Genomic DNA, 14,575 nt, shown 5'->3' with positions numbered 1-14,575 from the left:
TCTTTTGACTCCATTTCCACCTCCGAAATCGGGCCTTTTGGATCTATTGCTGGCAAATTGCGGGATATTTCAGATTTGCAGGTTTTTTTGTCACATTTGCACTCATTGCAGTGACATATGGCTGTTTTGATCTGAAATTTAGGGTTTTTCGATGACATTGGCAAGAAATTGCAGCAGATTTGGTCACATTTGCAAAATTACATCAAGAGATCCAACACCCCCTCTTAGCTCTTGGATGTAACGTCATCTCCAAGGAGCTAGGTGTGCCGCTAGAGCAAATAAAGGAATCCATAGTGTGAACCTCCGTCGCTGAAGACCGCCAAAGGTATTGTCAAAGAAGCCCCCTCTTGGTATGAACCATCTCAACACAATCACTGGAAACCTGTAGTACGTGCTCCCACGCTATTTGTGCAAGGCAAACTCCTCTAATCCGATACTGTACTGGTACAACAATCCAACCGATATTGCCATCGGTGCAAGATATGCTTTCATGCATGGACACTGTATCAAAGAGCTATACAGCCCCCTCTCATGTCCAAACTGATAGACTACAACAGATTGATATATGCTGGCAATCATCTAACCCATCCGGATCTCCAACAGCTCATTAGACAATAGCTGCAGCAGAACACAAGAAAACCCCCTCTAGGTCTACCAGGTTATCACGTCCAAACAAATACAAAATGGTATGTGTACTGCCACCTGAGTCGACAGGAACAACTCCTCAAGGCTCAAGGTCCTACCTCAAACAAAGACTCCACCACCACTGCACCTATCCGACAAGTCCCACCTCTACACACAAGCAAGCAATCTTCCATCTAGAACCAAAATGCTTGTTGGTAGCGCATCCTGCCTCTGTTAGAAACATGGTGGAGAGAGAGAGCGAGAGAAGGGGGGGGGGGGGGGGGGGGGTAGCGCATCCTGCCTCTGTTAGAAACATGGTGGAGAGAGAGAGAGAGAGAGAGAGAGAGAGAGAGAGAGAGAGAGGGGGGGGGGGGCGTTAGGGTGTGAGGAAATAAAGCTCAAATGAAGACATGACAAAGGCTTTCATTCATTCATTAAGTATGACAAGATACGTGAAGTTCACTCACACACTAGCACCAACTGCATATCAGATAAGTCCCATGATGACACGTTGCACTCACACAAGACTCACACACATAGACTAGTACTAGATCACCTAGTACTACACACCAACACTTCACACCAACATGGTGGAGAGAGAGAGAGAAGGTTAGGGTGTGAGGAAATGATGCTCAAATGAAGACATGACAAAGGCTTTCATTCATTCATCAAGTATGACAAGATAAGTACAAGCCTTATATCTACTCACACACTAGCACCTAGTGCATATGGGACAAGTCCCATGATGACACGTGGCACTCACACAAGACACACACACATAGACTAGTACTAGATCACCTAGTACTACACAAACACTTCACACCGACACTCTTTGACTATGATATCTCCAACAGCCTCGTGCTGCTAGAAGGCTGGAAGCCTAGAAGAAACGAAGTGAGGGCTGCAGAATCTCTTTCTTTTTGCTCACTAGTCCTCTCACTTTTCTCTGACGACACTGCCGCCAATAGTGACCTTCCTAGCCACAACAGTTACACGTACGTGGAGCCTTTAGTGCTTCTCTTTCTGCATACTCCTTCCCGTCTACTCTGTTGCCAAGGCGCCCGGACTCTGAAATCTCTCCTCCTGGTCAAGCACCATGGGTACCAATTCCTCCCACGTCAACGTATTCATCCTTCCACTGGTAATCAAGGACGAAAAAAATGCAGAGTACTAGGAAGACAAGTGGGACAGCAAAGTTATGGCCGTGTCCTCAAATGATATAGAAGTTCCAACCGTTATTTGTATCCGGAGACAACTGTGGTTTGAAGAGCAGCTCTGCCCTTCTAAACTCTGCAAAATGCCGTAAAATGTTATTTCTCACTCCGACAAGATAAGATCTTCATGCTTCCTGCCTTTGCCATTGGACAAGTCTCACAATAAAGCATAGAGATCACTTTTCCAAGGGCAAAGAATCGTGCGATTCCGGGAGAAGCTTGCCGGTTCTGCTTCTGGCAAGGAAAATCTTCTACATCTGCCTCCCTGCCTGGAGAATCTCTTGCTAAAGCTCCTGGAAATCATGATCTCGGCCTCCTTTTGCTCCAGAATCCCTAGATTTGCTGCAAGGGGATCATGCTTGACAACCCCCACCAATATGAAGTCTGCTAAATCATACGACTGCAAGACGGACTCCCGCATAACCCCCAAACACCGTAGTTGAGCCCATATTGACGGTCCAAGAAGAAAGTGGGTAATACGAGAATTTTCACCTTGCTCTTTGCCATCTCAGCCAGCGTAGCCATGTCGGAACAAAGAGAGGGTCGAACTGAGAAGAGAGGGTGGATGGGAGAGAAGGTAGAGAAGGGAATTGACAAAGAAAGAAAGGAGAGGGCCGGAGAAGATAATGAAGGAAGCCTAAGCTACCTTCAATCTCCAGTGTCCTGTCCCTCGAAAACACCTCCTTTTAGAGCTGAAAACACCCGTAAAACACTACACACATTCCTTGACACCCGACCAACCACACCTCTGCACACTCCTCTTCAGACACCTCTGAACAGCAGCCCTATACTCCATGCAGTTTGCTGGCTCCACATGCTCTCGATGTCTCGGGTCTACAGCCAACCTTTTGGCTCCAATACCATGTAAGAGTGCAACGGAAACTGAACAAAAAGAAAGCAGAGAGCACACCAAATGAACCAAACCACAAGAGAGAAGGAGAGAGAGACTGGAAAAGCCCTCTACCTGTTCGGCAAAACCTCCAACTGTGAGATAATACAACAATGGAAGGGGAGGCCTATATATACACCTAGATGAGTCCAGGGACATGCTCAAACTCATCCTCTAAAAACACAACATAGTGCAGTTTCAATCTCATGATAGTCACTCAGAAGGTTGAAAACCATTAACTCCATCATGCATAGCAGGTATATACCTAGATGAATCCAGGAACATTCCCAAACACATCCTTTAAAAACACAACATAGTGCAGTTTCAATCTCATGATAGTCACTCACAAGGTTGAAAACCATAAACTCCATCATGCATAGCAGGGACTAGCTACTATGACATCCCCACTGACATCATCACAGCACCCCAACAAAGAGTGTAGACCATAGTATAAACATATGCTCTCATACATACAAAATCCACTCCAACAGTGGGGGGACTATATATAGCCTCACTCCCCTCCTAGTAGGTCTGCAAATAGGCCAACCAGCCTGCCCCACAGGGCCAACCAGGCTGGCAAAAGCGGCTGACAGCAGGTAGGTCTGCCCTCCATCTGCCCTGGGTCCTGTGCAATGGACACCCCCGACCAAACAGGTCACCTTTGCCGTCCAAGAGTGGCCACACAGGTCCCCCATGCTGGCCTACACAATGTGTGGCTGGGCAACAGGCCCTCCAGACTGCGAATCAGCCTATAACTATGCCATACCTCTCCTGGGAACACCCTCAGCCAGTGCAACACCAAGGCAGCTTGCCATCATACCCTCCAGGCCCCGAGCCAGCTCTGAACTATGCCAAACTGGCCCGCACAAATCTGGTCCCCTCCTGGCAAGTGCACAACACCCCGGTGAAGCCTCCACATAGGCAGATCTCCCCCCACCCCAAGTACACATCCAAGCCTACCCTACACTATCCTCACAAGGTGCGGGCACGCCGATAACAAAGGCCCTCACTAATTATCTAAATATGGTACATCAAGAGATGCTCAACTCCAAACAGGAAAGACTATCGTGTGTATTGGAGTTCATTGTTCGAGTTGTGTTCGTGATGTGTTCACTGGAGGATACCAATGATGGTGTGTTCCACAAATCGTTACATCCCATTGGGAACTCAATGCACACTCGCATGGGAAATCACAGCTAAGGACATCTCATTTACTATTCGAGATGGCATTATGGTTCGAGGATCAGGCTATTCGTGCTGTCTCGGATGTGAGTCCGTAGACGCTCTATTGGAGGGTCCATGGTTGCATCTTCATCACTGAGCTGCAGAGAGGGTGTTAAAGGTATGGCTTCTATGTGGGTGTGGCCCGCCCAGGTTAGGTAGGCCTGGATAGGCTAGTTCAGGCAAGTGTTAGGGTGGGGTTGGGTGCCCAAACTGGGGCCCAACCGGGGTGGGTCAACCGACCCACATGGTTGGGTCAACCTGATCCTAACTAGAGCAAACCACGGTCAGGTCAGCCAACCTGGCTGGTCGATCTACTGGCCAACCAACCATGGTGGCCTGGGGTATATAAAAGGCTCCCCTTTCTCCATTCCATGTGTCTCACATTGGAGGGCCTTTCTTGGAGCATTCTCTCTCTCACCTGTCCAGCCCCTTGGCTGTGGATGAACCTGGATAATACAGTTGCTATAGCCTATCTGCTGGGTGTATCTTTCACTCTCTCTCGCTCTCTCTCTTCTCACGCTTCCGCATGTGCACCACTCTCACAAAGCCTCCCCTTTGCTCTAAAGAATTGAAGGTTTTTGTCCATGTTTGTCAAGCCTTTTCAAGTAGCACCTCAGCTCCAGGATTTTTGCAACTGCTGGCTACTTAGTCTTTCAGTTCCCCTTATGACACAGCTAATTTCGTTGCAGCTTTTGTCTTGACCTTTCTCCTCTCACTATCTATATATATTAGATGGAAATTTGAAATTATATGTCCTTTGTAAAGCAGTACGAACCTGTAACCGAATCCCGCATCACGAAGTTCTGCTTCTGTGACACGAGCCAAAATATCCAAAGCGGGAAAAGCATGAAAAGGGAGGCCCTTGATCGTCCCAAGGTAGGGTCCTAGACTGGCAAGATAATCCACCATATGTGAGATTCTTTGAATGTGATTGTTCGTCGAGCATATAAATGGAAGACGCACTCCACAGGGTGCTGCCGAAGCACACGAGCTCCAGCCATGTGTGGCGCTAGGGCTGCAAACCTTTCATCTGCAGCTACGAATGGTGCCCACACATCTTTAAAGAAGTGTCCAAGTTAAAATAGTTTCGTAGAGAAGTCTCAACCCTATCGATGTCAGGACGACCGAGTTCACTGTGATGAAGGAAGTACTGAACATGGTCGTTGACCTGTCGAAGCGAGACAAGATAATGGTCCACAACCCCAGTGTATTCACAGTCGCCCGTGAGCTTCCAGCGAAAACTCTGGCCGGTGGGAAGGGTGAGACCAAGGCAAAGTTCTGATGAGTCCGCTCCCAAGCATCTCCAACCAGGTGTGTCAACGAGCTGCTACGATCTGCGAGCGGCAAATGCGATCGGGAGGAGGGCGGGAGCTGGGATGTAATGGTAGGGAGTGATTGCAGGAGGGATGGGAAGCAGGATGGGGGGAGAAGTGGGGAGCAAGGGAGCGTTTAGCGGAGGGCGAAAGGGAGGAGGAGCGAGTGCGCTTGACGGGAGAGATGACGGGGAACGGACGAGGGAGGAGGCCATGGAACCCAATCTCATATTAAGCCCATCATCAAGCATATATACATTCCGACACAAGCCTAGCAAAATGCTCAGCGCTCATTCCCACTGGACAGAAAAGGCATCATAATTACAGGCTCTGCCCTCTACAATTTCCCACAGTTTGCGTCCGACCCCAAGTTTAGCTCACAATTTTTGGCATTGTACCTGCTCCGGTGGAGACTCAAAGTCTTCCTCTCCACCCACGCGTTAGCCCCCACCCACACATTATCAGGCTAACCCCTTTTCTTGCTACGACTAAACTTGACCCGTCTATGACACGCTAGAGACCTGCTCAGTTGGGTCTCAAGGTTGCGATCATAGACTACCTTCAATAAAATTTAAGGTTTCATTTCTAAATCTCCAACTTTTGAAGAATTTTAAGAAAATTTGTGAAAAGAAAAATATATACATACGCCCACGCAAGCACATGCACACACACGTATTCAAGAATTTTGAGTTGTACAATAATTCAAAAGCCTTTCATTAAACCAAACTTCTAAACGAGAGAGAGAGAGAGAGAGAGAGAGACAATGATCCAAATCCGAGGACCTTGTTCCAAGACAACATTCTTGCAAAAACACAAGCAATTGCCAAGACTACCTCTCACAAAACTGAGTGAGGGCATATAACTGCAATTTGCTCATGAACAATGCACAGTGAGATTGAAATTTTGAAGAACTCAAAACCAACTTTTAGATGCTCATCAACATTGAGATACTTTTGACCAAAGCAAGAGATTTCTAAGCGTACGACTAAACTCACTCCCCCAATCCTACTGGATATTTTTGGCTTTACATCTTTTATTCTAGTTTATTAAACTATGTTGTTATCACAACATAGTTCAAAACACAAAGTCGTGTATATCTGCATCCTCTTGGGATATGCAAAGTCTCGCAAAATCTTCCTCGACTGCATGTGCACCTGCATGCATTCCTTCCTTATTCTCTCGTTCAATCTCGTCTCGCTTTTTGAAACAATACTCTTCACGATGCCTGAGCTTCCCATAGAATCTACACTACACACTTTTCTTTGCTTTGACATTCTTGTACGTTGTATATGCTTTGTCATCTTCATTTGTAGGTTGTTAACGACATTCTTCATCAAGCAGTGCTGCGATCATTCCTTCTAGTGACAAGTTGGTGCTGACCCTCAATATCTTGGCTAGTTCTCCATAGGTAGGAGGCAGACTAGTTAGCAGAACCACTTTTGTATTATCGTCTTCAACCCGAACTCCCAGATCAGCCAATTGATGAATAATAATGCGCATGCAATTAAGGTGTTCTCCCAGAGAGCCTCCTTCTTTCATTCTCACACTAAATAATTCTTGTTTCAACAAGACTTTCGAATTTTCCAGACATGCTCCAAATAACATCTCCATGCAACCCAATTCTCATGAGCAGATATCAAAAAATCAAGGTGATGACTATACGGGATCGAGAGCACGTCCCAATATACCAAGGGGCCTTCTCGTGTCAGCTATCCCAACTCGGTTGACCATCTTGCATGGATTTTCCAACACTGGACTTCTTCTTTGAGCCAGCGACAATCCCCCACCGACCTTTCTCCATGAAATACAACCGCAAGCTCAACTGCCATGTCGCAAAGTTTACTCGTGTAAACACAAGAAGCTTTGCCACTGCTGATTTGGACTTCGACTCCATATCTCGTCGATGAGATTAGGGAATAATCAACGAGCTGTGAGTCTCCTCTGCCTCACAAAAAAACCGTGAACATTTACCTCACTCTGATACCAAATGAAGATACTTGCATGCATGTAACTAATCTAAATGGAAATGAACACATAGAGCATTGAGAAGATTGAAAGAACCATGGAAAGCAAGGAACTATTATTCATATTCGAGTGGGAGACTACATCTTGTAGAGGTCATATATACTCACAGCACCAAGCCATTAGTATATGTAGGCTTAGAAGACTCGGAGACATTCAATCAAGGCGAGATTTACTCCACCGGACATCAGAGTTAGATGGGAGAGCAATCCTCCTTAAGTCATGCATTCTCTCCACCATGCATTCTAACACATGTCAACCTCCCATTCTCCTATAACCCATACACGGTTTGATTCTCTAACATCCACTGCACTCCTCTTTCCCTCTCTCTCCCCCCCTCCTCTCTCTCTCTCTCTCTCTCTCTCTCTCTCTCTCTCTCTCTCTCTCTCTCTCTCTCTCGTGTATAAACATCCTTCCCCACCAAGTTTTGTAAAACCCGCGTGGCTCTTGGTGGTTGAGGCATTGGTTCATGTCGTGTTGTGTGTGTGTTCGATCCTTACGGATTGCTTCGGATAAGCCTGTTAAGGCTTCTTGGCATTGTTGCTACGAAGTAAAAAACTCCTCTCTCTCTCTCTCTCTCTCTCTCTCTCATCTCTCTCCTCCCCTTGATCGTCCTCTCTCTCTGCTCCCTTGATCACCCTCTCTCTCTCTCTCTCTCTCTCTCTCTCTCTCTCTCTCTCTCTCTCTCTCACATATATTTTTATATTTACTTATGTATATATATTTTAACATTTTCTATGTATATATTTTTACATTGATCCCCCCTCCTCTCTCTCTCTCTCTCCCCCTCCCCTCCCCCTCTCTCCCCCCCATCTCTCTTACCCCCCCCCCCCCCTCTCTCTCTCTCTCTCTCTCTCTCTCTCTCTCTCTCTCTCCATCTCTCCCCCCCTTGATTGCCCTCTCTATGTGTGTGTGTGTGTGTGTGTGTGTGTGTGTGTGTGTGTGTGTGTGTGTGTGGTGCCATGTGGCTTCTTAGAAGCTATGTGTCTTCTTCGGCACTCTTTGTCTTTTTGGGGACAGGGCCGTGTGTCTTCTCGAAATCTTTGGGGGGGGGGCTTCTTACCTTGTGGTTAATGGCACTACGCATTGTGGCCCCCTTGATCGCCCTCTCTCTCTCTCTCCCCCCCCCCCCTTGATCGTCCTCTCTCTCTCCCCCCCTCTCTCTCTCCCCCCTTGATCTCTCTCTCCCTCTCTCTCTCTCTCCCTCCGTTCCTCCCCCCCCTTTGATCGCCCTCTCTCTCTCTCTCTCTCTCTCTCTCTCTCTCCTCTCCCCCCCCCCCTCTCTCTCTCTCTCTCTCTCTCCCTCTGTCCCCCCCCCCCCCCTCTCTCTCTCTCTCTCTCTCCCTCTCTCCCCCTCTCTCTCCCCATCTCTCCCCCCTATTTCTTCCCCCCCTTGATCGCCCTCTCTCTCTCTCTCGCTCTCGCTCTCCACCCCTCTATCTGCCCCCTCTCTCTCTCTCTCTTATATTTTTATATTTATTTATGCATATATATTTTTACAGTTTCTATATATATATGTATAAATAACTAACTCTCTCTCTCTTCACAACATATTTTATATATATATGTTTATATAAATATAAATAAATAAATAAATATATATATAACTCTCTCTCTGATTTTTCCGCCACGCTCGCTGACGTCCTCCCGAGTCGTGGAGCCACGTGTCATCCCGCGGCACCGCGCAGACTGTCACTACGCAGACTCTTTACCGCTCAGCCCTCAAATTTGAAGGCTGCAACACCCTTCCAAAGGGTTTTCACCCTTCCCCAGAAGGGAAATAGAGAGATCAACCTTCAAAAGAAGGACTGCTTTGGGAAAAATTACAAAGGAAATGCCACGTCACCCTTCAAAAGTAACTTACAAGAAGGATAACTCTTAAATTGCCCTTCAAAATGAAATTCTAGGCTACCCTTCAAATTTGAGGGCTGTTACCGCTCATTAACCTCCGCGTGCGTCGCCCAATGTTACGTTGCCATGTGGCATTCTCAACGACTCTCTGTTGCTCCGAGACCCATGTGTTGCCTGCATTCAAATCTCACGTTGCCATCCTCTGTTGCTCCGGGACCCGTGCGCTGTCAGCTGAGCTCACTGCATTTTGTATACTGGGCTGCTGTCTTCTGCACCGGCTGATCGCTGCACAGGCGGGTGATCACACGCTGCTGTCTTCTGTGCTCACTCGACTGACTGTTCGCCCACGCCACGTGGTTGTTTCGACTTCTGTCTTCCAACTGCTCCGTCTGTCTCACCGGCTCAGGCTACACTCATCGCGCCATGTGGCCATGCTTATGGTTTGTCCACAATGCGCCTCCACAATTCCTCCACCGAACCTTCCGCGAGCCTCCTCCTCTCATGTACGGGATAAGTCCCGTAAGGAATATAAGAGAGGAGAAAACCAACGTCCAAAATAAACACTCTATTTCGGACGTAGCAACCTTATCGCACGAGAGACATTTAAATTGCTAACACAAGGGTAACTCACGCAAGCATACGAAAGATGTAGGGACAAACATTGCAATATGCTAGGGTCTGGCATATTTGCCAACCTTTTGGTATGCGGGAACTACCTCTTAATGCTCTAAGCCGATTGGCTAGTCAATTTTTCGTAGCAAAAATTTAGCCTATCACACTCTGTTGTGGCGTTGGCATATTTGCCAAGATTATTCGCAAGGCTGAAACAGGGACTAATGCTACTCAATTTTTTGATTTTTTAATAATAGGGGTAGTTCCCATGATGAGCACCATAACTTACGATGCCAAAACTTAGCATATTTGTGGTACACAGCAAAAAATTTGCTAGCATTACAAGACCAAGGTTTGAATGCAATTCTCTCATTCATTCTTTAACGACCGTCGAAATCATCATCCTTGCTTTCGAAAATTCGTGCCTCACATGTTATGGCAACCCTTAAGAACATTTTCCCTACTATGCTTGGATTTGCCAACCCTCCTCGCATTTTCACTAACATGGTGCAACATATTGTGGCAAATTGTTAGACGCAGGCAATGAAGTGGCCAAGGCTAGTAGACACTTCCTAGGATGCAATGCTCTCTCCAATCTACAACTCTCTACAACTCCAGGACCTACACAACCCATGGATAAACTTGTCTAGCCTATGATACCCTACATGGATTGGCTCCCAATCGCCAGGGTAGAGAGAGCTATTGTTTTTGCCACCATAATAAGAGGGGACCTATGATGGGAACGACTCAGGCATCAAACTCTATGTGTGTTTTGCAACAGCACACGTTCCTGTCTTTGAGTCTCTTGATATACGAGCATTTGCAAAGTTCAAAGCTCCTCTGCCTAATCCTTATGTCAACGTTCTCAGCCTTAAATCTTAAGTATATTGTCGTCTGCTCATCTAAAAATTTATAAAGAGTATTCATAAAACTTATGCAGTCTGAAAACCTATGTAGACTAAGCTTGCAACCAGCACAATGGCTTTGACGAACACACTAGCTTTGATGAGCATAGTGGCTTTTGAATCCAGCACGGTGATTCTCTTGCCAAAAAATATCGCCTCCCTCCTCTCTCTCTCTCTCTCTCTCTCTCTCTCTCTCTCTCTCTCTCTCTCTCTCTCTCTCTCTCTCTCCCCCCCAAAACACCTCTCCCAATTCATAAGACAAAGCTTTAAAAAGTGATAATATGTGCCCAAGAAGTGCTATTACATTGCTCGGAATGTGACAAAAACAAGTGGGTGTGCTTAAAACTCAAACTGATAAACATTAGTGAAAAGTGCACAATCTGCATAGCACAAATATCAACCACTCCCCACCCCCCCAAATCTCATAAAATGTAAATGGAAATTAACTAGCATGATAGCAATAGACAACTAGCATAGTGGCTCTACAATCATTGCTATTTCTCCCCTCCCTAACAAGAAGCTCCCTCTCTCTCGTTTACAAACCTCCCCAACGAATGAATATTGGCTTTCCATCATCATCCTAAACTTCACAAACAATGGCCATACCCAATTGGAACCAACACGGTGGTTGAACCACCGAACTTGGAAATAAATATTGCCTCCCCGAAATTTCATAAGATGCAAATGAAAATGTGCCAGCATAATGATTTGTGAGGAAAAAAGATAGGCAAAGATATCATTAGAAGTCTGACTGACCTGTGTTGTGTCAAGTATGTGTATGATGTGCTCTTCTTGCTGCTTGTGTCCAATCTATAGCCTACAGACGTCCTTCTTGTTCAGATTTATTGTGCCATAACAATGCCACTATAGCAATGAATTTATCACTTAGGCATTCTCTCATTTTCTGGCGATTAGTTGGTGCCCATAGGCTTCTCACATCGAGTTGCAACACTTCCACTCAACGGCCAATCATGGAAACGCGTTGGTCCTTCTAATGGTCAACATTTTTTATGTTGTGCACCCAACCCGTTTCGTGTTTGTTTTAGATGAAAATGATGTAGCTAATGTCTCCCTCTTTGTAGCTAGTTGATTTAAGTTATGCACCCCTTTCACATAGTTGAGGCCATCCTTAAGTTATAGAGTATGACCTCTTAGGCATGCAACTCCTCGGGCATTGGAAGAGTGGACACACTCGATGAATCCTCTGATGGGTAAATGTTTTGAGGACATCCCCCAAATGACATGATGTTGCAATCTCAAATGCTTACAACAGCTTTAACACCATAGCTCATGTTCTTTGTTTGGATGGGACTACTCAAATAGGTGTGCATCTCTTGCTCTGAGGCTAGCTGCTTAGAGGCTACTGCTTAGAGGCTACTCAAGAAGGAGGCATTTTTCATGGCATTGTCTCTCTCTCGACATTTGTTGCAAATATCATCAACTTCCATGGCCTTCAACCTCCTTCTCATACCGTGACCGTGTATATCAACTTTCCTACCTCGTAGCCTCTGTCTAGTTCTCTTGCAACCCATGACAAACTTCATCACACCATGTGGCTCCTTATTTTAAATAAAGAATACGAATGAAGAAACGAGAAATGATTTCTGTTATTAGAAGAGCTAGCTTGTGAAGAGAAACAAGGACTCACTTGAAAGCTTTGTGTGACAGGAATCAAAACTTATGCACATTCCAACTTCAAGAGAGCTTGAGGCACGGAGAGTCATGAAGAAGTAGGGAAGCGAGAAAAACAATATTTAAACAATAGTAGAAAGGTGAAGAAGCCAATGTTACACATTTTGGGAGAATGTTTGGGTAATAAGGTGATAGGGCAAGACATAGGTGGCACTTGGGTGTGTGCTCTGTACTTTATTCAGGATTTACTGGCACAGGAGAAGTAAAATTAATTTAGTGAAAATTTTGAATGCAATAGCGAGAGTTGCCAAATTTTGGGAAAAACTTTCAGTCGTGTTTTGCCACTTCAGAGTGTACACATCACAAACTCATGCTAGTGCAAAGGTTTAAAAAGCAAAAGGAAAAATGGCTCATTAGCGGGTTTGATGTTGTCGATTAAGAAATGGAACCACCTTTGACATGCTTATGGGCCTCATTACAAGGTAGTGACTCTAAAAGAAACCAAACCAAAATAATAAAAAATGTTAGATTTATTCAAAGAGCATTACACATGTATGAATTTAGTTTTTCTAGTGCATCCATTTATGGTTGAACTAAGCTACAATATCCACTAAATATCAAAGTTTTAAGGCCACCATGCACTAGCTCCATAAGGACAGTGCAATTTGATTGTCTAACACCTTGTCTTGAATTGCATTGGTGGATAAGTAGAGAGTGCCTTATAAAAATGTTTCTAGATTTTTTAAATAAAAAAGGATGCATACGATGACAACAACATTATTATAAATAAAATGAGAGTATGTGCATAAGCACAATGACTTTGCAATGGAAGTATATGTACATATCATCACTTTCTACTCTTAGGGTATTGAATTATGAGAAATCCCAAGATGATGCCAAAATATGTGAACTTGTGAAAGGAAGGTGGCTTGGTAAAGATATTTGTATTTTGTTCCTGAGTCAAAACATTAATAAAATTTATCTCACCATTGCTAAGTACTTTTTCTCTGATAAAATAATAATGGAGCTCAATGTGCTTTGTTCTAGCATTAAACATTGGGTTGTTAGCCAGTTGAATACAACTCACATTATCTGAATAAAGTAGCATCAAACTCGAGGTTCACTTGTAAATATGTAAATATACAATGTGGGTTCAAATGGAGGGGTTTTTTTTCAATAATCCAAGGCAAGTTTACATAAATGTCTTTACATATGGGATCTTTAAATTGAATTTTGGAGGAAAACCCCATAAGGTTGTATAGAAAAAGGGGTTTTATTATCCATGCAAAATTTACAAATAAGGGGTTTTTTAACACCCCTTGAGTGCATCTCATATCTAGGGTTTCTTAATAGTACACCTCCCAATGTGTCGAATCTCTTAAAAGAATCTCAATTTCTAAAAGAAGTCTTTTGAACCATACTACTTCACATGTAGCATTTGCTAATCCTCTATCTTCAACTTTTGCTAAAGATAATGCCACAATGGGTTGTTTCTTGCTTTTCCATGAGAAGGCTACTAAACTAAGGCTGAATGAAAAAACACTTGTCCATCTTCTGGCATCTACATTTCTTGCCTAATCTACGTCAATCTATCCAAAGTATTTGTGATCTAACAATCTATCAAACATCAAGTTTATTCTTGAGCTCATCTAGAGCATAAGAATGGGTAAGAGAGCCACAAATCCACAAATGATTGATGGAAGGCTTGATTCTAGTGAATGCTTGAGTGTTTTCTTTTGAATATTGTAGTTGGACTTCTTTCTATTCATCCAATAAATAGGTATTACACAACCTTCACTCCAATAGGGTCATCACTCATATCAACTTTATAATAACTCTATTCCTCCCCTTTGCAACTTTATTCTATTTAAGAGTATATCTACATATGAACTATCATTTGATTCCACAATGTCGACAATATTGCATGAAGCTCATCTAATTTTTATTCATCTCCATTGCTAGATCAAGGATATTTGTGTCATTGCAAGTTCTCTTTTCAAGCCGTGCTTTAGATTTTGTGAAAGCATTAAGAGCATCATATTTTGATGTCAAGAAATAAATCCATATTTTTCAACAAAAATCACCATTTAAAAGGATTGATGCATAATTCCAAGTTGGACAATGTATGACCTGGAGGATGTGTTTGTACTGCTAGACCATGACATAGGAGAATTTGTTGATTATCTCCTCCTTTAGAGTTGTCTATTCCTCTTGGATTCATGTCCTTGTGTAAGGAAGAGGACCTTGACATTAATGTAACAAGAAGGAAGTTGACATTCAAGTCCCTTT

General features: G+C 44.3%; 1 protein-coding gene across 1 annotated transcript in view; it reads right to left on the bottom strand.

The window, feature by feature from the left end:
- The window catches only part of OGG1 (8-oxoguanine-DNA glycosylase 1), a 42,818-nt gene that overhangs the window by 8,602 nt on the left and 19,641 nt on the right, over positions 1 to 14,575 (bottom strand). Inside the window, 3 exon segments of the mRNA XM_087372356.1 lie at positions 4,727 to 4,904; positions 4,907 to 5,008; positions 5,011 to 5,278. Of these exon segments, the coding sequence (XP_087228482.1) occupies positions 4,727 to 4,904; positions 4,907 to 5,008; positions 5,011 to 5,278 (548 nt within the window).

This window comes from Dipteris shenzhenensis, chromosome 3, assembly GCF_047967505.1.
Source record: "Dipteris shenzhenensis isolate YYH24624 ecotype China chromosome 3, Dip_SZ_1.0, whole genome shotgun sequence".
Lineage (NCBI taxonomy): Eukaryota > Viridiplantae > Streptophyta > Polypodiopsida > Gleicheniales > Dipteridaceae > Dipteris > Dipteris shenzhenensis.
Note: the sequence above shows the minus strand (reverse complement) of the source record. Positions and strands in the feature narration are given on the sequence as shown.